This window comes from Panthera onca, chromosome C1 (assembly GCF_046562875.1).
Source record: "Panthera onca isolate mPanOnc1 chromosome C1, mPanOnc1 haplotype 2, whole genome shotgun sequence".
NCBI classification, from domain to species: domain Eukaryota; kingdom Metazoa; phylum Chordata; class Mammalia; order Carnivora; family Felidae; genus Panthera; species Panthera onca.
The window spans coordinates 179,129,121-179,152,807 of NC_138346.1; the positions used below are offsets into that span (position 1 = coordinate 179,129,121).

General features: G+C 36.6%; 1 protein-coding gene across 1 annotated transcript in view; it reads right to left on the bottom strand.

The window, feature by feature from the left end:
* The window catches only part of ZYG11B (zyg-11 family member B, cell cycle regulator), a 93,343-nt gene that overhangs the window by 60,300 nt on the left and 9,356 nt on the right, over positions 1-23,687 (bottom strand). The window contains exon 2 of the mRNA XM_060622294.3: positions 6,510-6,675. Coding sequence (XP_060478277.1) covers positions 6,510-6,675 — 166 coding nt within the window. The remainder of the gene's footprint in view (positions 1-6,509; positions 6,676-23,687) is intronic.

Below are 23,687 nucleotides of genomic sequence, written 5' to 3' on the forward strand. Positions count from 1 at the left end.
GAGACAATCCCAAGCAGTCTCCACACTGTCAGTGAAGATCTTAACGTGGGGTTTGATCTCACAAACCGTGAGATCATGACCTGAGCTGAAACCAAGAATTGGATGCTTAACTGACTGAGCCCCCTGACATCCCTTGACAGATTTTAAAGGAGCCATCATAAAAATTCATAAGTAATTATAAGCAAGCTCAAAAGAAATGAAAAATTGCCTCAGCAAACAAACAGAAAATATAAAAAGAACTAAATGGAAATCTTAAAAATGAAAAATAATGGTTGAGCTCAACAACAGAATGTAAGGAACAACAGAATCAGTGAACTAAAAGATAAAACAACAGAAATTACCTAAATCTAAATAATCAGAAAAACATATATATACTGGGAAAAAAAGTGAATAGAGATATTTATGTCGCTGCAGTCCCAGAAGAAGAGAAAGCGGGCAGGACTGCAAAAATACTTAAAGAAATGACTCAAATACTATCAGAATGACTCAAACAAAAAACAGTAATAATAGCAAATGCTGGCAAGTATTTGGAGAAACTGAATTAGTCATATATTGCTGGTAGGAATATAAAATGGTAGAGCTACTCTGGAAAACAGTTTTAAACAAATTTTAGGAGCACGGGGTAGCTGATCAGGGAAATATTCAAGAATTCCTGGGCAGTGCTGAGAGACCCCATCTTTACATTACTGATGCCTCCTCATCATGCAGGTCTCAGCCAAGTTATTGCCTCCCTGGAGAAGCTTTCTCTGACCATCCAATCTAAAGTAGATGCCTTCTTTTTTTATTCTCCCTGAGAGAACCATGTTCTTTTTCCCTCAGAGAATTGATCACAAGTTGTAATTCCATATGTTGGTTTGCTTCTTAATTACAGTTAAGTAAGTTAACAAGTCCTACTGAACAATAAGCTCCATGAAAGCAAGATTCCTCCTGTGTTCAATATTGTACACTCAATACCTAACATAACACCAGGTACACAACAGGTGTTTAATAATTTTCTTCTTCTCCGGAGCTTTCTTCTTATACATTTTACTTCTACTGGGCCTCTTCTGAACCCACTAGTAACCCCCTCTACACATATGTTAAGGATCTTCTGTTGAGGACCCTTGTGCAAACCAAAAATGGAAATAGATTCTGAGTTAGGATCAATGTTTTCCTGTTTATACCACAAAATATAATTGCACATATTTTTTAATGTCAGTTTTGTCTTTTATAGATGAAACTTTAGACTCTTCAGTTAAGACTGATTTTAATCTTATAGTGACTATCACCGTGCATTACAAAATGTGCTGTCAAATTTGGTATCATATACATACATTTTGTAAAATAGTTACTCCTGGTCTCTTTGGGTCAATCTATATTAAGTAAATTTTTTTCTTTTTTTAAAAAAAATATTTATTTATTATTTAGAGAGAGGAGGGGGTAAGAGGGACAGAGAGATGGATACAGAGGATCTGTCACAGCAGAGCCTAACGTGGGGCTTGAACTCAGGATCTGTGAGATCATGACTTGAGCCAAAATCAAAAGTCGGCGGCTTAACCAACTGAGCCACCCAGGTGCTAAGTAAAGTTTTCTAATAACTAAGTTTAAGGTTCTACATTTAATAGTAATGGAATTAAAACAGCAAAGAATTTTTAAAAATTTTTTATTATTATTTTTTTTAACAGCAAAAAATTTTTAAAAGAGCATGATATCTGGAAATCAGTCCTGTGTTTAAGTCCTGGTTCCAACATTTATTGGCTTTTTGACACTAGACAAACTATTCCAAAAGTCTAAGATTCCCTATCTATAAAATGGGAGTAATTATGTCTCCCTCACAAGGACTGCTATGAAGATTAAATAAGACAATATATATAAAAAGCATTTTGCAAACTGAAAGCACCACCTAAATGTCATTACTACATCTGAAGGAAATCTTCCTGGATTATCTTCCCCTTCTTTCAAAAATGAACATATTTAAGAATCGCCTACTTTTTTCCATGACCAATAATTGTACTTGCTACAGTATATTTAAGCTAAATCTTCCTTCACTGTCATACTATCTACTTGGGTTGTTAGTTGGCAGCCTGTCCCCTTTAGATGATCAATTCTTAGTTTGCTATGAACCAAGGGGGGCGCTTGGGCGGCTCACTCAGTTAAGCATCTGACCCTTGATTTAAGCTCAGGTCATGATCTCACAGTTCAATGGGATCAAGCCCCGCATTGGGCTCTGCACTGAAAGCCTGCTTGGGATTCTCTATTTCTCTCTGTCCATCTTTGCTGCTTCCCCATTCTCTCTCAAATGAACTAACATTGAGAGAGAGAGAGAGAGAGATCTTTCTCAAAAAAAAAAAAAAAAAAAAAAAGACCCAAGGTAACTAGAACCATGTATATTTAAGAATATGCTCTAGATTATCTACACTGATGTGGGTATTATTTAGGAATATCTATGGGACAAAGTGACTTAGGATCCTCCTACTCTACCACAGTTCTCAGTACTCCCATTCAAGAATATGCTCTAAATGAAGCTTCCTCAAGCGCTTCTTTCAAGAAGTGAAGTACACAAGCCTAAATGTAAGGATTTCGCCCGACAGCATTTTTTGTTTCTTTCTGGTTTAGACTATAGACAGCAAAGGTGACCAGCAATGTGAGCTCCAGATAAGTGGGGTACTACTCTGGGAGTATGAGCTCTCAGTCACCTAGAAAGTCTAGTTGACTATTCAAGGATGAAATCCATAATGTTTCAAAAGGTATTATTCTTTTCAATTTAATCTCAAAACAGAAGGCTGAACATGTCAAGGTGTATCAGTTTAGATTAGTTACAGAGGCATTACCATTAGATGACAAAATTCTTATTCTGATTTCTAATTCTTATGCACACATTCCCTTGAAAGTTTTTAGCACCATGACACAGAATAAGCAAAGATTATAGCAAGAAAATCAAAGATCCCCATAAGTAAAACTCGTTAGCATCTGGCTTATTTTATTTAAAAAAAAATTTTTTTTAACATTTATTTATTTTTGAGAGATAGAGTCAGATACAGCGTGAGCAGGGGAGGGGCAGAGAGAGAGGGAGACACAGAATCTGAAGCAGGCTCCAGGCTCTGAGCTGTCAGCACAGCGCCCAACACGGGGCTTGAACCATGAACCAAGATCATGACCTGAGCCGAAGTCATACACTTAACCAACCGAACCACCCAGGTACCCCAGTATCTGGCTTATTTTAATAAAACCTGCTACCAGTATCATTACCCCTTTGAATTGGGTAAATAAGAAAGAATTTTTGATGTAAAGAAGCTAAGTATTTTCTAAAATCATTATGCTATTAGAAAAAATGATATTATAAATTCTAAAAGTATTCATAGGACTTCTTCCATTTTTTTATGAAAATTTTCAAATACACAGAAAAACTGATAAAACAATTTTATAAATTGTGACAAGAATTGGCAGTATGTTCTTTTGCATATTATCAGTAGTATCCACTTGTTTTTCAATTTTTCATATTTTAATTATTATCTCTTAATCTACATTTGACAAATACATAAGTTGAATTTCAAACTTGTCATGTAACATATAATACAGCCTAGAAGTACTGTAAGGTTTTTTTCCCACAGATTTCTACTTTTTATTATTTTTTTGTTTCTTTTTCCAAAGGGCTTGAATATTTTAATGGATAATTTTTTAATTTAATTTAATTTTTAAAAATTTACACCCAAATTAGGTAGCATATAGTGCAACAATGATTTCAGGAGTAGATTCCTTACTGCCCCTTACCCATTTAGCCCATCCCCCCTCCCACAACCCCTCCAGTAACCCTCAGTTTGTTCTCCATATTTATGAGTCTCTTCTGTTTTGTCCCCCTCCCTGTATTTATATTATTTTTGTTTCCCTTCCCTTATGTTCATCTGTTTTGTCTCTTAAAGTCCTATGAGTGAACTCATATGATTTTTGTCTTTCTCTAATTTCACTTCGCATAATACCCTCCAGTTCCATCCACGTAGTTGCAAATGGCAAGATTTCACTCTTTTTGATTGCCAAGTAATACTCCATTGTATATATATACCACATCTTCTTTATCCACTCATCCATCGATGGACATTTGGGCTCTTTCCATACTTTGGCTATTGTTGATAGTGCTGCTATGAACACTGGGGTACATGTGTCCTTTCAAAACAGCACACCTGTATCCCTTGGATAAATATCTAGTAGTGCAATTGCTGGGTCATAGGGTAGATCTATTTTTAGTTTTTTGAGGAATCTCCATACTGTTTTCCAGAGTGGCTGCACCAGCCTGCATTCCCACAGCTTTCTACTTTTTAAATTTTTATCTTTACTACTGAAGTATAGTTGGCATACAATGTTATATTAGTTTCAGGTGAATAGTATCCACCCTTGATTGTCTGCAAGTGGGTATAATTTTTGCAAAGAGATTAAGTAATTCAGAACATTTTTTGGTGAATAAGGCAGGTAATCACATTGGGGTAACACAATGGGAGGGCAGGTTATTTCTCTGACCCTCAGTTTCCTCATCTGAAAGCAGCTTGCAAAGGAGAGGTAGAAAACACACTGATGAAGCATATAGCCTCTCTAAGACACTACTTTGGAGTATAACTATTTAGTTACACTTAAAAATTACTTCCATAATTTTACCCATATAAAGCATTTGCCACAGTGCCTGGTATGTGATAATAAGTATTCAATAACTGTTAGCTGCTATTCTTACCTATCAGTGGTTATATTTCAAAAACAATCTGGCAAAGTTAAAACTTTAGTTAACATTCTTTTTTTTTTAATGTTCATTTTTTATTTTTGAGAGAAAGAGGGAGAGAGCATTTGCGTGTGGGGAAGGGTCAGAGAGAGAGGGGGACAGAGGATCCAAAGAGGGCTCTGAGCTGATAGCAGTGAGCCCAATGTTGGGCTTGAACTCACAAACCGTGAGATCATGACCTAAGCTGAATTTGGACGCTTAACCGACTGAGCCACACAGGCGCCCCAACATTTATGCTTTTGATTTACAAGATCAGTTATATGTATATATATGTGAATTGAGTATGTTAAGCATAATCATTAAACTAAGACTAAGAAAGAAATGTTGGCACTGTCATAATCTCTTAAATTCTTGTGTAGCTCTGTAAGGGATCTTTAACTTTACCATATGTAGTACCTTTGAAATTTACCCTAGTTCCTTTTGGCAGGCTGGAAGAATTCAAACAGACTACAGACTTGAGCAACCAGTGCAAAAAGGAGTGCAGACGTCTTCTTTCCAAAATTATTCCAAAATGCCTCAATTACAGCCTTATTTCTCCTACCCTTCCTTGGAATGCATTATCTAGATACAAACTTTATGTATATATAAACTATATATATAAATATATACATATTTAAGGCCACAGCAAAAATGTATAGCATTATCTGGCATCTAGGAGCAGGGATATCTCTAATGGGGATGTAGAAAGATTGCGTGGCAGTGAAAACAGCACAGATTTGGAATCAGACAGACTTACATTTAAACCAGGACTGATGCATTGTGACAAGTTACTTCTCTGAAACTAGGTTTCTTTATCTGCTTATATATAAATGGGATAGTAATGGTTATTTTAGAGGGTTTTTGAGAAAATTCAAGGAAAACATAAAATGTCTGGCATGTAACAGGCAATCAATAAATGATAGTTGTTATTATCGCCACACTTTCATTCTATTTTATACTTGTGGACAAGTTTTATTTTCTACTTGTAAGAGTTTATGAACCAGAAATATATAAAGACATTATCCCTTTCAACTTAAAACTTAAGCAGAAATAACAAAAACCTCAATATACGTAAACAGAATTTCAGAGAGAAGACTTTCCCAATTTATGTTCAGAACTTGTTTTTGAAAACAGAAGTACTAAATTAAGCGACGCTTTCCCAATTCAAAGGTCAACAGCAGAAGTTAGTTTCTCCCTAATAGTATTTATTCTCCCACTGCCAAATGAAGATGTAAGGTAGGGGTGCCTGAGTGGCTCAGTCGGTTGAGTGTCTGACTCTAGATTTCAGCTCAGGTAGTGATCCCAAGGTTGTGGGATCGAACCCTGTGTGGGGCTCTGCACTGGTCATGGAGCCTGCTTGGGATTCTTTCTCCTGCTGCTCCTCCCCTGTTCATCGTGTGTGTGTGTGTGTGTGTGTGTGTGTGTGTGTGTGTGTGTGTGTTTTCTCTCTCTCTCAAAAGAAAAAAGGAAAAATGTAAGGTATTTTATACCAGCAAATTTCTAAATGGATATTTTGAAAGTTTAAATTATTTTTGCCATGAGAAAAGCAAAGAAGAAGAAAAAGAAGAAGAAAGATAAAAAGCAATTTTCCCAGATTAGAAAAGAAAAATGCTTATTCCAAATTACACAGTAAGTGGCAAGATAGGCAAAAATAAATGAATTCCTTTTCCTGGAATCAGGCTCATCTGGCCTTTTCTAAGAAAATAATTAAATGGCCACAGCAGCATTTCAAAATCCAATGCCAATTAACAGCGCATAATTCTGGTTTCCTCTGTCTAGTTTTTACCATGAAAGGCCATGGTCTGAAGCAGTCGATCAGCCACCTCCTGTGGGAATACTCCAGGTTCCTGAAGACACAATGTTCCATCTTGTCTTGCTGAACAGAACTTCTCAAGGTGAGTAGTCAGGAAATTTAAGCAGATATCAAGTAAGGAATACGGAGATGCCTCCTCCTTGGAGTCCAGAAAAAACATAAAAGGAATACAAAAGCCAACAAGTTAGTTTCCAGGAAAGTAGAGAACAAAACATTCATTTACTCGTTCAACAAGTATTTTTACTCAGTCCACCATATGTTAGATATTGTGTTAGGCAGTGGGAATACAACAGGTGACCCATGTTTTCAAGAAGCAGAAGAGAAACATTTAAACAAGTATTTACATAAAGTGCATTAAATACCATATTAGAGGACATATTGGGTAGTATGTAAGCACAAGCAGGGTGCCCTAATCAGTCAAGGATGGTCAGGGAAGACCTCAGAGGTATAGCAGATCTTCCTAATCTTCTTCCTAATCTTCCTAAATTACTACTCATGACCCTTCCCTGTGCCTGAAGAAGACAAAATTCTTAGATTATTAGACTGATGACTCAGTTCTTCCAAAATCTAGCCCCATTTATTTTCCAACTTGATCTCCCACAAAATCCCCATCCCAATCTGATAATTTAAACAAGATGAATTTATGTGGGTAAAAGAATTTGCTTTAGGTGTTAGCATCTTCAAAATAGAAAAGGTTAACCCAGTTATTCCAGTCTGAGGAATAAAGAATTAATCAAATAAGCACAAAGATGTAAGTGTAAGGGTTTTAATTATAGAAATAAACACTCTAAGTATCCCCAATAATATAATTAAAATATAATTATAGGAGCTATTATTCATTACATGCTTTCTATGTGACTGTGCTGAGTATCTTACATGAATTATCCATTATTTCATTTATTCTTTCACCCCATTCTAAAAAGTAGTCAGGCATTATCTTCATTTTTAAAGTTTTAATTGAAAACTAGCTCAGAAAAGTAACATCTTTCTCATCATTCTGCACATGCTGATAAGGTATATATTCAAATTAAAAACTGACTCAGGAGCACAAATCTTAAATGCATTATACCATACATGTGACATTTTAATGGCAGCCATTAAAAAGTACAGTTCAAAGATATATTAATGACATACAGAAGGTATAAAAAGTTTATAGAACCTCCTCAACCTGATAAAGATTATGAGAAACCCAGTCAGTATCATACTTAATGTTTAAAGTCTGAATATTTCCCCACTAAAGTCAGGAATAAGACAAAGATACCTGCCTTCACCACTTCTATTCAATATTGTACTGAAGGTCCTAGAATTAAGCAAGAGAAAGAAATAAAAAGCATACAGATTGGAAAGAAAAAGTAAAACCATCACTATTTGCAGGTGACATAATCCTGTATAAAGAAAATCCTAAGGAGGGCACCTGAGTGACTCTGTTGAGTGTCCAACTCTTGATTTCGGTGCAGGTCATGGTCTCACAGCTTGTGGGATCAAGGCACGGGTGGGTCTCCGTGCTGACAGTGGGGAGCCTGCTTGGGATTCTCTCTCTCCCTCTCTTTCTGGCTCTCCCCAGCTGGCACGTTCTCCCTCTCTCAAAATAATTAAATAAACATAAAAAAAAAAAAAAATAGGGGCGCCTGGGCAGCTCAGTCAGTTAAGTGTCCAACTTCGGCTCAGGTCATGATCTCATGGTTCGTGAGTTCAAGCCCCACGTCAGGCTCTGTGCTGACAGCTCAGAGCCTGGAGCCTGCTTCGGATTCTGTGGCTCCCTCTCTGCCCCTCCCCTGCTTTGTCTCTTAAAAAATAAATAAATGTTAAAAAAATAAAAATAAAAAAAGAGAGAGTCCTAAGGAATTAACAACAAAAACTATCAGAACTTAAAAAAAAACAAAAAACAAGTTCAGCAAGATTGTAGGCTATAAGACCTGTTTTATTTACAATACATAATATCAATTATATCTATACGCTTATAATGAACAATTTGAAATGAAATTAAGAAAACAATTCCAGGCGTGCCTGGGTGGCTCAGTCAGTTAAGCATCCGACTTCAGCTCAGATCATGATCTCACAGTTCATGGGTTCAAGCCCCATATCGGGCTCTATGCTGACAGCTCAAGCCTGGAGCCTCCTTCAGAGTCTATGTCTCCCTCTCTCTCCACCTCTCCCCCAATTGTGCTAATTCTCCCTCTCAAAAATAAATAAAACATGAAAAAAATAAAAAGAAAATTCCATTTACAATAGCATCAAAAATAATAAAATAGGAATAAATTTAAGAAAAGTGTTAAAATAAGACATTAAAGACCTAAATGGAAAGACATCCATATTTATAGATCAGAAAACTTAATATTATTAATTGATCTACAGATTCAATACAATCTCTATCAAAATCCAGCTTACTTTTTGCAGAAATTAACAAGCTGATCTTAAAATTCATATGTAAATACAAGGGATCTAGCCAGACTATGGAAAGAGCCCAAATGTCCATTGACTGATGAATGGATAAAGAATATGTGGTATATACACACAATGCAATATTACTCAGTGATCAAAAAGAATGAAATCTTACCATTTGCAATGATGTGGATTGAGGTGGAGTGTATTATGTTAATGAAATAAGTCAGTTGGAGAAAAACAAATTCCATATGATTACACTCATCTGTGGAATTTAAGAAACAAAACAGATGAACATATGGGAAGGAGAAAAAAAGAGAGGGGACTCTTAATGATAGAGAACAAACTGAGGGTTGATGGGGGGGCGTGGATGGGGGAATGGGCTAGATGAGTGATGAGTATTAAGGAGGACACTTGTTATGATGAGCCCTGGGTATTGTATGTAAGTGATGAACTACTGAATTCTACTCTTGAAACCAATATTGCACTGTACATTAACTAAATAGCATTCAAATAAAAATTTGAAGGAAAAAGAAAAGAAATACAAGGGACCTAGAATAACTGAAATAATCTTGGAAAAGAACAACAAAGTTGGAGGACCCCCACTTGCCGATTTTGAAACTTACCACAAAGCTACAGTAATTGAGATAGTGTAGTAATTGAGATAGAATAGATATATAGATCAATTAAATAGAACTGAGAATCCAGAAATAAACTCTTATATTTATGGTCAATGTTTTTTTTTTTTATTTTTTTTTTAATGTTTACTTATTTTTGAGAGACAGAGAGAGACAGAGTATGAGCAGGGAAGGGGCAGAGAGAGAGGGAGACACAGAATCTGAAACAGGGTCTACGTTCTGAGCTGTCAGCACAGAGCCTGATGCAGGGCTCGAACTCACAAACTGCGAGATCCTGACCCAAGCCAAAGTCGGATGCTCAACCGACTGAGCCGCCTAGGTGCCCCAATGGTAAATATTTTTTTATGGTCAATATTTTTGACAAGCATGCCTAGACAATTAAATAGGCAAAAGAACAGGCTTATAAACAAATGATGCTGGGGCAAATGGACATCTACATACAAAAGGAAAAAGATGGGAGTCCAACTTCACATCATATACAAAAATTAACTTAAGATGGATCAAAGACCTAAATGTAATAGCTAATTAACATCTTGGATGAAAACACTGGTATAAATCTTCCTGATTTCGGATTAATAAATGGTTTCTCAGATACAACACCAAAAGAACAAACAACCAAAGAAAAAACAGACACTTTGAATCTCATCAAAATAAGAAACTTTTGTGCTTCAAAGGTCATCATCAGGAAAATGAAAAGAAAGCCCACAGAATGGGAGAAATGAGCTGCAAATCATATATCTAATAAGAGATTTGTATCTAGAATATATAAATAACTCTTACAACTCAATAATAAAAAAAAAAACTCAATTAAAAACAGGCAAAGGTCTGAATAGATGTTTCTCCAAATAAGTATAAATGACCAATAATCATATGAAAAATGTTCAACACTATTAGCAATCAGGGAAATGCAAATCAAAATCATAATGAAATAAATACCTCACATCCAAGAGGGTGGCTATAATCAGGAAGTCAAATAATGAGTGTTGGTGAAGATATAGAAAAACTGGAACTCTCATACATTGCTAGTGGGAATATAAACTGATGTGGACACTTTGGGGAAAAAAAGTCTACCATTTTACCATATAACTTAGTAATTCCAGCCCTGCATATCTACCTAAGGGAAATGAAAAACTTGTATGTGAATATTTATAGAAAACTTATCATAATAACTAAAAAGTAGGAACAACTCAAATGTCCATCAACTGATGAACAGATAAACAAAATATAGCATATCTACAGAATGGAATACTATTTAGCAAAAAAAAAAAAAAAAAATCCTGATATATTACACAACATGGATGGACCTTGAAAATAGTACACTAAGTGGGGCACCTGGCTGGATCAGTTGGAGGAGCATGTGACTCTTCATCTCAGGGCTGTGAGTTCGAGCCCTACATTGGGTGTAGAGATTACTTACAACAAACAAATAAATGAACTTAAAAAAAACAGTATGCTAAATGAAAAAAGCCAGTCACAAAAGAACATATACCGTATGATTCTATTGATATAAAATGTCCAGAATAGGCAAATCTATACAGACAGAAAGTAGATAACTGGATGCTAGGGATGGGTGGAGGAAGAGTTGAAGGAAAATGGGAAGTGAATGCTCATGGCTATAGGGCTTTTTTTGTGGGGCGGTGATGAAAGTGTTCTAAATTCATTGTGGTTATAGCTGCACAACTCTACAAATATATTAAAAACCACTGAATTGGGATACACTTTAAATGGGTGAACTGCATAATATGTGAATTATATCTCAATAAAACTGTCGTAAAAAATAGTTTATAGGGGCACCTGGCTGGCTCAGTTGGTAGAGCATGCAACTTTTGATCTCAGGGTCATGAGTTCAAGCCCCACATTGGACATGGAGCCTACTTTTAAAAAAAAGTTTATGAAACTGTAAATAAATACAAGACTAGAAAAAAAATACATCAAAATGTCAATGGTAGTTAATTTTGGGGATGTTACCAGTTTTCTTCTCCGAAAAAAAAATCAGACCTTCTATTCAGCACAGATTTCTATAATCAAAAATTGTTATTAAAATATTTACATGTTACAGTTTACAGAGTGCTTTCACATTCACATATTTGATTTTGTACTGAGTAAGGTGAGTAACAAATATGTTATTTTATATATGAGGATACAGACTTCATAAAAGCCATAAATGGCTGGCCCAGTGTGACACTGACTATTGGCTGCCAACCCTAATATCTGTCCTCTGTTTCTTTTTTTTTTTTTTTTTTTTTTTTTTTTCAACGTTTTTTATTTATTTTTGGGACAGAGAGAGACAGAGCATGAACGGGGGAGGGGCAGAGAGAGAGGGAGACACAGAATCGGAAACAGGCTCCAGGCTCCGAGCCATCAGCCCAGAGCCTGACGCGGGGCTCGAACTCACAGACCGCGAGATCGTGACCTGGCTGAAGTCGGACGCTTAACCGACTGCGCCACCCAGGCGCCCCTGTCCTCTGTTTCTATGTTAATAAAACCTTTTATTTTTACCTGACCACACAACCACTTGTAACAAAGACCACACATCCCAGGTTCCTCTGCAGCTAGATGTAGTAAGGACACATTAGAATAATTTCAAAGGAAATAATTCATCAAATTCAACTGCTGCCACATAGAACTGTACCTATCTTATTTCCCAAGTTTTAACTATGAATTCTTCCTGCTTTTTCTATTCTTCATTGTACCATTTTCCTAAATGTTTAAAATTCATCCCCCAGATGAAACAAGCTATATTTCCACCTCAGTTGGTAAACGTCAAAATTATTTATTTTGCAGAAGAGAAAAAAAATGAAAGTTGTGTGTCAGAGGGAAGATATCAAACTTTATGAGTACATGCTTTTTACAAGACATTTAGCAGAATAAACTCAGGAAGTAATATATGAACGTTTATAATATTAAATAATCATTCTTTAACAAGTGGTAAAATATACTCAACAAGGAGGTTTGGACCCCATAAATTTTTCCTTTTCACGGAAATTCCACTTTATCTTGTTAATTGGTAAGCCAAAGAATTTTCTAGATAGTTGCTCTCCTGTTGGGAAGTGTATCTGCCTAATATTAATAACCTGGGCTTTGGAGCTAGAGTGCACATCCTAACTTCTTACTTGCTAACTGTGTGACATCATACACATTACCCAAACTTTTGTTCTTCAGTTTTCTCACTTATAATAGGGATAATCATAATGCCTATCTCATGAAGTTGTTGTGAGGATTAAATGAGATAAAGCAGGAACCAGAGAGAACAAAGGATAATGGCAGTGTATCTGGAAACACAGAGCTTGTAAAGGACGGAGCCAGAATTGAAACCCAGGAAATGTGGCTCCAGAGCCTACAACTTTATCCAATGGCAATATATTACCTTTTCAACTTTATATACCAATGTTGAATACAGTATCTCACCTATACTCAAAAGTAGGCCTGTGATATGAACAAGGATAATCACCCCCATTTAAGAACAGAGAGGTTATGTACCAAGCAGTGAAAGAACTAGAACTATACTTAGGTTATCTAAGCCAATATCTAAACTCCCATGATTCCCCGAATCCTAGTAATTTAAGCTAATACAGAAGTATTGAGAGACCAGTGCTTTCTACTTTATTTTTTTTAAGTTTATTTATTTATTTTGAGAGAGAGAGAGAGAGAAAGCAGGGGAGGGACAGAGAGAGAGGGAGAGAGAGAAAGAATCCCAAGCAGGCTCTGCCTGATCCGGGGCTCGAGCTCACAAACCATGAGATCATGGCCTGAGCCAAAATCAAGAGTCGGACACTTAACCAACTGAACCACCCAGACGCCCCCTACTTTATTTTGAAACAAATAACAGTAGCACAGAAGACTAAAAAAGAAAGGATAAAGGAGAAGCTGGAATTCAGTGCCTAAAAAATGAATCTCTTGGAAATTCCTGCTCAGAGATTTTCCCCTTTACCAACTAGGTACACCCCTGGCAGAGTAAGAACAAAACTCCTACCAAAAATAGCAGAGGAGAGGGAGGTCAAATCTGACTTCATTTGAATGTTGTTGTTTTTTTAAATTTATTTATTTGGCGGGGGGGGGGGGGGGGGAGGGGGGGATGGGAATAGAGACAGAATCCGAAGCAGCCTCCTCACGGAGCGTGACTCAAGGCTCAAAGCTACTCATGATCTGAGCTGAAACCAAGAGTCAGATGCTTACCTAACTAAGCCACCCAGGTGCCCCTGACTTCATCTGGATCATAAAACAATCCACACAGTTCAAAGACTAAACAATTTCTAGAAAGGAGAGTTTTTTTTTTTTGAGAGACGAGAAAGAATCTTCTTTGTGTGTGTGTGTGTGTGTGTGTGTGTGTGTATTTTGAGAGAGAGTAAGTGTGAGTGGGGGAGAGGTGTAGGGGTGTTAGGTGGGGATTGAGAGAGAGAAAATCTTAAACTGACTCCTAACCCAGCTCCGAGCCGACAATGTGGGGGCTTGATCTCAAAAACTGTGAGATCATGACCTGAGCTGAAATCAAGAGTCTGAGGTTTAATTGCTTAACCAACTGCGCCACCCAGGTACTCCAGGAAAGTTCTTTTTAATTAATTGAAATGCAATCTATTCAATCCAGCCCTACCCAGTTCTTTAATGCACAGCTCTTATCATATTACTCTACTTCTAAAAAAAAGTTTCGAAGGTGCCATATTATCTATAACCACAGTTCTCATGCTGGGAACACATACAAGGGGTTCCCAGCAGAGGTGTGCCAGGGAACTAAAGCTAGAGAATAAACTTGGCATACCACAGAACATTAAACATATCCAAAGATTATTTGAGAGGATGAAGAGTATGGGAGGATGGCAGAGAGGGAATTATGTAACCAATATGTGACTTCAAATATTTTTGTACTGAAACAAATACATGATGTCAAGGGCAAACACTGCATGAATTTTAAGACAAAACAGAAGTTATCAAGAAATTAATGTTTGTAAACACCAGTTTCTAAAAATTCCCTTTCCTATCCCACAGCAAATTTAGTTTCCTCTGCTGTTAGAAGTTGGAAAAACAGGGGTGCCCAGGTGGCCCCGACAGTTAAGCATCTGACTCTTGATTTTGACTCAGGTCATGATTTCACAGTTCGTGAGTTAGAGCTCCACATAGGGCCTGAGCTGACAGTGTGGAGCCTGCCTGGGATTCTCTCTCTTTGCCCTTTCCTAACTCATGCTCTCTCTCTCTCTCAAAATAAATAAATAACTTAAAAAAAAAAAAAAAAAGAAGTTGGAAAAACAAAGACCTTAAGAATAAAGTGTAAACACTTCAGCAAGGTATTCAAAATGTTTTACTAACAGGCTCCAACCTTCCTTTCAACTCTCATTTTCCACTGTTCCCTTCTCCCACCAAATATGCTACCTACCAGGTACACTAAACTACGTGTAACTTAATGCAACCTACTACTTAACACTGTTCCTTAAGCACTGTGACAGGCACTTAGATACCTCTGAGTCTTTTTTTTAGGTTAGTACTTCTATGTGGTAAAATTTCACATGTCCTTCAAAATTCAGTCAAACATCACAAGTTCTGTGATGTCTTTGTTAATTTCCAAAGCAGATTTTACTCTCAGCACCTGACAAATTAAACTGCACCATAACAACAACTATCACGTACTGAATGACAGCTGTGTGGTACCAGGCACTAACGTAACTACTTTATACATGCTTGCAATCTCAAAACAACTTTGTTTTGAACCAAGTAAGTAAGTAAACCGAGGCTCAGAAAAATTAATTTACATGTCAAAGATAAAACAGCCAGCAGATGGCAGAACTAGAATAAAAATTACCACTGCTATTTTTCATGAAACACTAAGTCTCAGGTCCTGGTTCAGAGCTCTTTTAGATACATGAGTTCTTTCAATTTCTATGAATCAAGCACCATTACAAGATGCATTTTAAAAATGAGGAAACTGAGACTTAGGTTAAATATCTTCCCCATATTTACATGGCCAACAGGTTACTCAACTGGGACTCCTAACACAAGAATGAGGTCACAGCCTACATTTTTAAGCTTTTACCCACTAAGCTATAACAGTATCATAATCATAATTATTGAGCTCATGCTATTTGTTAATATATGCTATATGCCTAAACTATGGTCAGCACTTTACATATATAATTTCATTTACTTCCCATGAGAATTCTGTAAGTTCAATTCTATCAGTATCTCCATTCTACAAAGATGAGGATGCTGAGGTTTTGAGTGGTTAAGTAATCTGCTTAAGATGATACAGCTAAGAAGTGGCAAAGCCAGGACTAGACCTCAGGCAATCTGACTGTAAAGTTAATTTTGTGCTTTAATCACTACATAACAAGCTGCCACTTATATCTGACTCCAAATCTAGGTTTCTTTTACAATGCCATGTTAACCACAGTTATTAATCACTGTGTGTCTCCCCCACCAGAGCATGATGTTCTTTAAGTTCAAGGAACCTATTAACGCTTTTCTAAGATTTTAAGTAATCTCCACACCCAACATGGGGCTCAGAGTCACAATTCCAAGACCAAGAGTTGCATACTTTACCAACTGTACCAGCCAGAAGCCCCTTAATGTTTGCTTTATATTCCTAGCACCCAGCACAGTCCCTGACATTTGCTGGTGAAAGAAAGAAAGAAAGAAAGAAAGAAAGAAAGAAAGAAAAGAAAAGAAAGAAAAAAGAAAGAAAGAAAAAGAAAGAAAAGGGATTCAACTTAGAACCAGTAAAGGGACTTGTCCAGTGTCACAATATTTCTAAGAAGTAGGGCCAAGACATAAACCCAGATCTGTTGATAATGAAGTCCATACTTCTTCCACTATACCATACCATCTCTCGGAACAATTATTAGTTTGGCACTGATGCAAATTCCAAAAAACAGTTTGGGGACCCAGTGGTTGTTACAATGGCTCAGACATGAGGTGATGATGCTGTGGATTAGGGTAGAGGCAATGAAAATGGAAAAAACAATCAAAAGTAAAAAATAATTTGAGGGAAGAATTGACAACATGAAGTAAGTATTTCTGAACCCCAGTACCTACCACAATGCCTGGCACTCTACTAAACAGGCAAAGGACTGACCAACATTCATCATATAGCATACTTTTGACACACATTATCTCATTTAGCCCTTACAACAGTCTTGAGAACTGGTATAACAGACATTTTGTATATGATGATACCAGAGCTCAGAAATAATATGACCAAATTCATCCAGTTAGAATGTGGTAGAATTGAGTTTTGAATCAAGGTATATAATTTCAAATATTATGCCCTTTTTCTTATCTTATATAGCACCCTAAGGTAAAGAAGGGAAGTAGGAAGAAGGGAAGCTGAGATAAAAAGGAAAAAAAACAAAAACAAAACCAAAAACAACTCCAATATTTAAAGGAGTTAACCAGGAAGGAAAAAGTGTGTGTGTGTGTGTGTGTGTGTGTGTGTGTGTGTGTGTGTAACAAGAGGGGAGCACAATAAAGCACATGGAATAAAATGCTAACATTTTGGGCAATTTTGGTGACTGTTACATAAGAATTCTTTGTATTATTTTTGCAACTTTTTATAAGTCTTAAATTGTCAAAATAAAAAGTTAGAAAATAAAAATAAAAAACGAAATAGTGATTAATACTCACATAACCTCACTGACAAAACTGACAAGACTAGGCAAAGGATTACTTCTTCAGAGGAATTTGTTGTAGTCATGGAGTCTGTCTGCTTAGGCAAGTACAGAAAAGGAACTAATGCTTTGGTGAAAGAACTGAGCTGAATATACAGATTTAATTAGCATCCCCTAGTGGTGACAACTGAATGGTAAGAATAGATAAATTCTCAGAGGGAGTGATAGATCAGTAGAGATTAACTAAGCCCTATAATTAACTATCACAAATATAGCAGACAGAATGACATGGTGCCTGAACAATGGCTGAAAAAATATCCTATAGCAAATAGGAAAAACACCTATTTCCAGTATGAAAGAACAACACAGCTCTTTTAAAAATTTTTTTGGTTAATATGGTATTTTCTGCAACAGGATATAATCCTGACACAGTGAATTATTCAAATAAAGTTTGCCCAGATTGGTCTTCTCCAATACTGCTGGTCAGAGTGTAAACAGGCACAATTTTTCTGGATATGAAAGATTTAATAATAGTCTTTAAAACATACACACTCTTGATCCAGTACCTCTTCATCCAAGAATTTACCTAAAAAATAGTAAATGATCAGAGATATTAACAAAGGCATTTACACAAAGGGACTGATCACAGTTTTTCTGACAAAAAAAAAAAAAAAAAATTGACACATACAAATGTCTAAAATAGGGGGAGGGGTGCCTGGCTGGCACAGTCAGTAGAGCACATGACTCTTGATCTCGGGGTTGTGAGTTCGAGCCCCATGTTGGGTTTTGAGATTACTTAAAAACAAAATCTTTAAAAAAAATAGGGGGAAATGGTAAGCAAATCATAGTGTATCAACTCTGTAGAATATTACACAGCAATATGTATGTTTCTGAATAAATTTTAAAGACATGGCAAAACACTAAGAATAAAGAATTAACCTAAGTTAAATAAAAAATATATGCAGCAGGATTTTAATTAAACATCTATACAATCATAGGAAATTATATTGCCTGAAAAGCATTTCAGAAGATTAGAAAGCTGCCTCCAAATTAAATAATATGCTGTCGTATATCTACAGAGAAGAACAAGGGAAAGACATGAAATAAAATAGGATAGAGGATACCTCAAAGGTAGGGAAAGTGGCATAAAGGAATGGTGCACACAGGGAAAAAAATGGCAGTGGTCATGCTCTATTTCTTAACTTGGGATACTAGGTTTTTAGGTATTTGTTTACTATGTTTCATGACTTATATAAATGTTTCATATGGTCTTCTGAATATATCAAATTATTAAAAATGGAAAAAAGACAAAAATAAAAATTAATGGAAACCAAAAAAGCTGTATTTGTTTCTGCTTTTCGAGTATTATAAAATAACAAAGAAACTGTCATTTTATCAAAGATGATATTTTTCAATATAATAGTTTCATATTCAAACTAAAACAGACATTTGATTGGACTCAGTAACAATATTTTAATTTTGAATGATAACATGTATGTGTACACACGTGCATGGGCACACATATTATTCCTGAATTGGCCATAATGTAACTTCTTACCACTGCTCTTATACCCTTTCCCAATGTAGTCTTACATTCCCCACAGATTTTACCATCTGCTAGTGATGGACTGTTGGAAAGGGAGACTTAGGAGGGTTTTCAGAAGAAAAGCAGAGGAGCAGCTATGATGTATAAGGGAAGCAGACAGGAAATAAAAAGAGAATTTTGAGAAGCAGATCTGTGAACTCCCTTCTATTTCACAATGTTCCACAATTTACAAATAAAGACTTACACTTATTTTGAAATGACTTTTTGGCTGTGGGGGATTATGGTCCATGGATTATGATACTGTTAAGACTAGATACATAGGTCACAATTTAAACAGTTATATATAGGCGGTTAAAGAATTTCTCCTACTATTAAAGCTAGGTATATACACAAATCTTCTCTTGCACCTGCGTTTAGATATTACAGAGCAGGGCCTTGAAGGAACAAAACAGAGGAAAAGAATGACTAGAATGAAAGGATGTCAAAAGAGGTCTTGACGTGACATTACCTACAAGAGACACAAAAGGCTCTCAAATGTTGGAAATGTTGAAGGAAGGAAGGAAGGAAGGAAGGAAGGAAGGAAGGAAGGAAGTGCTATAGCTAGCACTTCAATTTATAAAACCTTTTCAAAATAATCATCATGACTCTGTAAGTTAAGGAGAATAGACATTATTTCTGTTGAGGAAACTGATGTTCACAGAAGGAATGTTACCAGTGGTAGCCATGCCTCCCTTTCTTTATATATGCTGTTCCCTCTTCTTAGAATGCCCTTTCCTGTCTGTCCATCTATCAAATTCCTGTTCCTTCTACAAAAGCCAGTACATTATGCCCACTCCTCCATGATATTCCTCATATACCAAAACACACACAGATGTAATCACACTACAGTTTGTATATAGTTCTATTATAGTCACCTATTGTATAACTTTTTCTTAGATGGCTGTCTCCCCCTCTAGACTATGAATCCAAAGAAAGTTAGTAGCTCTCAAATTTTTTTGTTTGTGGCTCACTTAGGTGGGGCAAAAAAAATTCACAGCTTACTTGGTTCCCAAGCTCCAGGGGGAAATTAACAATTAAGTATCATTACAAGGAAATTTTATAAATATCTGTTTTAATAACAAGAAAATGAATGTTTCCTATTTGATTAACAATACATTGTCAAAGTCTGAATTGGGAAATTTTTTCAATTTTTTCAATTTTTTTTTTTTTTTTTTTTTTTTGAGAGAGAGAGCAAACACAAGCAAGGGAGGGTCAGAGAGAGGTTGAGAGACAGAATCCCAAGCAGGATCCACGCTGTCAGTGCAGAGCCAAATGCAGGACTTGATCCCAGGTCCTCATGACCTGAGTTGAAATCGAGTGAGGCACTTAACTGACTGAGCCACCCAAGTGCCCCTAAATTGGGAAACTTTTATGTGGAGAGTACTATTAATGCAAATATACATTACCACACACTAGCTTAACAAATAAAACACAACAAATGATACCAATTATAAAGTTAAATTAATGACAGTTCATAATTAAGACACAAAACTAGCAACAATAAAAAAGTACCAACTCAAGACTACTGATATACTGATTACAAAGCTCTCTTTCAAGAAATTACAGGAAATCCAACAAGCTACATTTGTACACATGTAGTAGGAGCTTTGCAACGCTTCCAAGTGTCAAACTTGTTCATTAAAGACTAGTCTTCAGTTAACTCATAATCTGGTAACTTTAGCTTATGATTACTAAATTGTAGGGTTGTTTGTTTTTTTTTTAATTTTTTTTTTTTTTAACATTTATTTATTTTTGAGACAGAGAGAGACAGAGCATGAACGGGGAAGGGGCAGAGAGAGAGGGAGACACAGAATCTGAAACTGAGCTGTCAGCACAGAGCCCGACGCGGGGCTGGAACCCATGAACCGTGAGATCATGACCTGAGCCGAAGTCGGACGCTTAACCGACTGAGCCACCCAGGCACCCCTCTTTTTTTTTTTTTTTTTAATTTTGTAGGGTTTTTTTAATGTTTATTTTTGTGAGAGAGAGAGAGAGAGAGAGAGAGAGCGCGCGAGAGACAGCGAGCATGAGCAGGGGAGGGGCAGAGAAAGAGGGAGACACAGAATCCGAAGTAGGCTCCAGGTTCTGAGCTGTCAGCACAGAGCCCAGTATGGGGTTTGAACTCACAGACCATGAGATCACGACCTGAGCCGAAGTCGGACGTGAAACCAACTGAGCCACCCAGCCGCCCCTAAATTGCAGTAATTCTTAATTACACACTAAGTAGTTCTCTCGTATGTAGATATAAAAATGAGAAGTCTGGGGAACTGCATCACTTGCCAGCCCCTAGGAGTTAGGAAAGGATGTTTAGAACAGTTCATCATCTATCAGGAGGAGCTTTCTGTCTCACAAATTGAAAACGACTGGAGTTAAGATCCATGCCTTACCCATTTTTATATCCCCTACTCTGGCACAGAGCAAATGCCTGTCTACTTGAGTCTGTGAATACGTGAACTACCTGTAAGCAGATTCCCTGCTTTTGAAACGCTGCTTCTTATAAGAACATGGCACAGTTAGGGGTGTGGGATAATGAAGCCAGGGGAAAAAAAGAATAGTTTCTCAAGACAGCTTTTTCCACTTGACTACTTTTTGTGGCAAGTACTAGTTTCTAATAGCAAGAAAATGTCTTACCGAGATATCATCTCTCTCTCTCTCCCCCCCCATAAAAGACATACGTCTTATATAGCAGTGTATCTTTTTGGATGGCTTTCCATTTCTACAGAACCTAGCTCCATACCACCCCAACAACAAGAGGATCCCTCCTTATCTATTGCTCTTTAAAACCCTAGGTCCAGTATTCCTCCTACTAGCCTCTGGAAAAGGCACTTCATTTTGTGCCTCAGCTTCCTTATCCACAAAATGACATCTATAATATTTTTCCTTTCGCTTCATAAGGTTATTGAATCAAATGAAATAAAGGATATGAATATACCATTTTATTCTTAGACGTTGTTACTAGGGACATCCATAAAGTGTATTTTTCCTTGTAATTAACCAAAAAAGAGACCTCATTACTCAAGGGATTCTGGAAGCTACAGGGTCTGTCTTTGAGGAAGCTCATGTTGACACTCATTAGCTCTTCCTAAACCTTCTCATGGCTTTCTTTTAATCTCTTTTTTTTTTTTTTTTTTTTTTTTTGCTTCCTTATGTTCTCTTTCCTTGAAATATTTAGTCATCTATACAACACTCAGTTAGAGGAAAGGCATTCTCAGTCCCTTTCCCATGACTTAGTTATGTATTTTGTAGGTTGGTTTGTTTTATAAATTTAAAAGCTTCATCTGTTACTATGTTGCCAGGGTCATGGCAAAGCAGCATTTCAATATTCTAAGTAGTGGCCCACTCATTCCTACCAAGTGGGAAGGTGAGGGACACTGGAAATTGTCTATATATCACAATTGTAATCTACTGTTGGAGGGCACTGTGGCTTCCACTACTGCTGGTATGACAAAAAATGAAAGAGATCAGGCATCTTTTCTTTCATTCTTGAAAGCCCCATAAAATGCATCCAATAAGTTATTTCTTGAATGAATTAGTAAATTACTGGATGGTAACTTGTCTCAAAACTTATTTTATTTCTCCTAATGATACTACTTCAGGAAACATCTGATACAAAAAAGTATCAAAATTGCCTTAATTCCTTAAGACAGAACTTGTGGGCTTTCAGGATCATTGAATATTGAGGTCTCTCTTTTGATTAATTGTAAGAAAAATATACTTTATGGATGATGCTGGTAACAATGGCTTACAGTAAACAAAGGAAGCTCACATTTCTTTATTTCATTTGACACAACAGTCTTATGAAATGAAAGGGAAAATATTGCAAATTTTATTTTACAGATAAGGAAGCTGAGGGACAAACATGAAGTACCCTTTCCAGAGGCATTATGGTGAGTAGGAAGAATACTGACCTAGATTTGAATTCTAGTGGTGTTAAACTGTAAACTATCTAGCTTTTCTGACCCTCAGTTCTGTCCTTGGTACAATGGGGTAATATTGGTACTTACCTCATGATGCTGTTGTCAGGATGAAGTGAGAAAGTATGTTCAAAGCCCATAACACAATGCCTGACAGAGTAATTATTCAGTAAATATTCCTTTCTTACTAGCCATGATCTCACGCAAGTAATATAAATTTAGGTTTCAGACACGTAGGACAGCAGGTTGTTGGTTGTAAATTCTCGAGAGATTTTTCCCATGCAGAGTCCATGTCAAGACAAATAACCCTCTTTGTCTCCCTACACCATCAAGCAGATATTTAAAAAAATTTTTTTTTTAATGTTTATTTATTTTTGAGAGAAAGAGAGACAGAGTGTGAGCAGGGGAGGGTCAGAGAGAGAGGGAGACACAGAATCGAAAGCAGGCTCCAGGCTCTGAGCTGTCAGCACAGAGCCCAACGCAGGGCTCAAACCCACGAACCGTGAGATCATGACCTGAGCCGAAGTCGGACGCTTAACTGACTGAGCCACCTAGGCACCCCAAACAGATATTTATTTTTTATGCTACCTTTTCACTAACGGTGTAGACATTTTAGGATCCTGGCTTTTTGTAGCTGTCTCAGTTCCAACTCATGTGAGTCAGGCTCAACATACTGAAATGTTCCTAAACCTGACAAATCTTCCAAGAGAAGACAAATGGCTCTGATAGTGCTCCTTTTTTTTTGTATCCCTGGATGATTTTTTTTTTTCTTAAGACTGGGACAAAAACCAGGTGACTACAAAGATTACAAACTTGACAATTTTATGATTAAAAATAAAATTGTTATTGACATCTCCCTGAAGGATTGTGTAATACTGTTCTGAAAAGTGGTGGTTTGAGAGTCAGCTTGCCTAGTTTAAAGTGCCAGTTCTACCACTCACAAAACAATATAATCTTAGGCAAAGTACCTAATCTCCCCGTGCTTCAGTTTAATGATCTGCAAAATGCAGACAATAACAGTACCTATATCATAGGAGTAT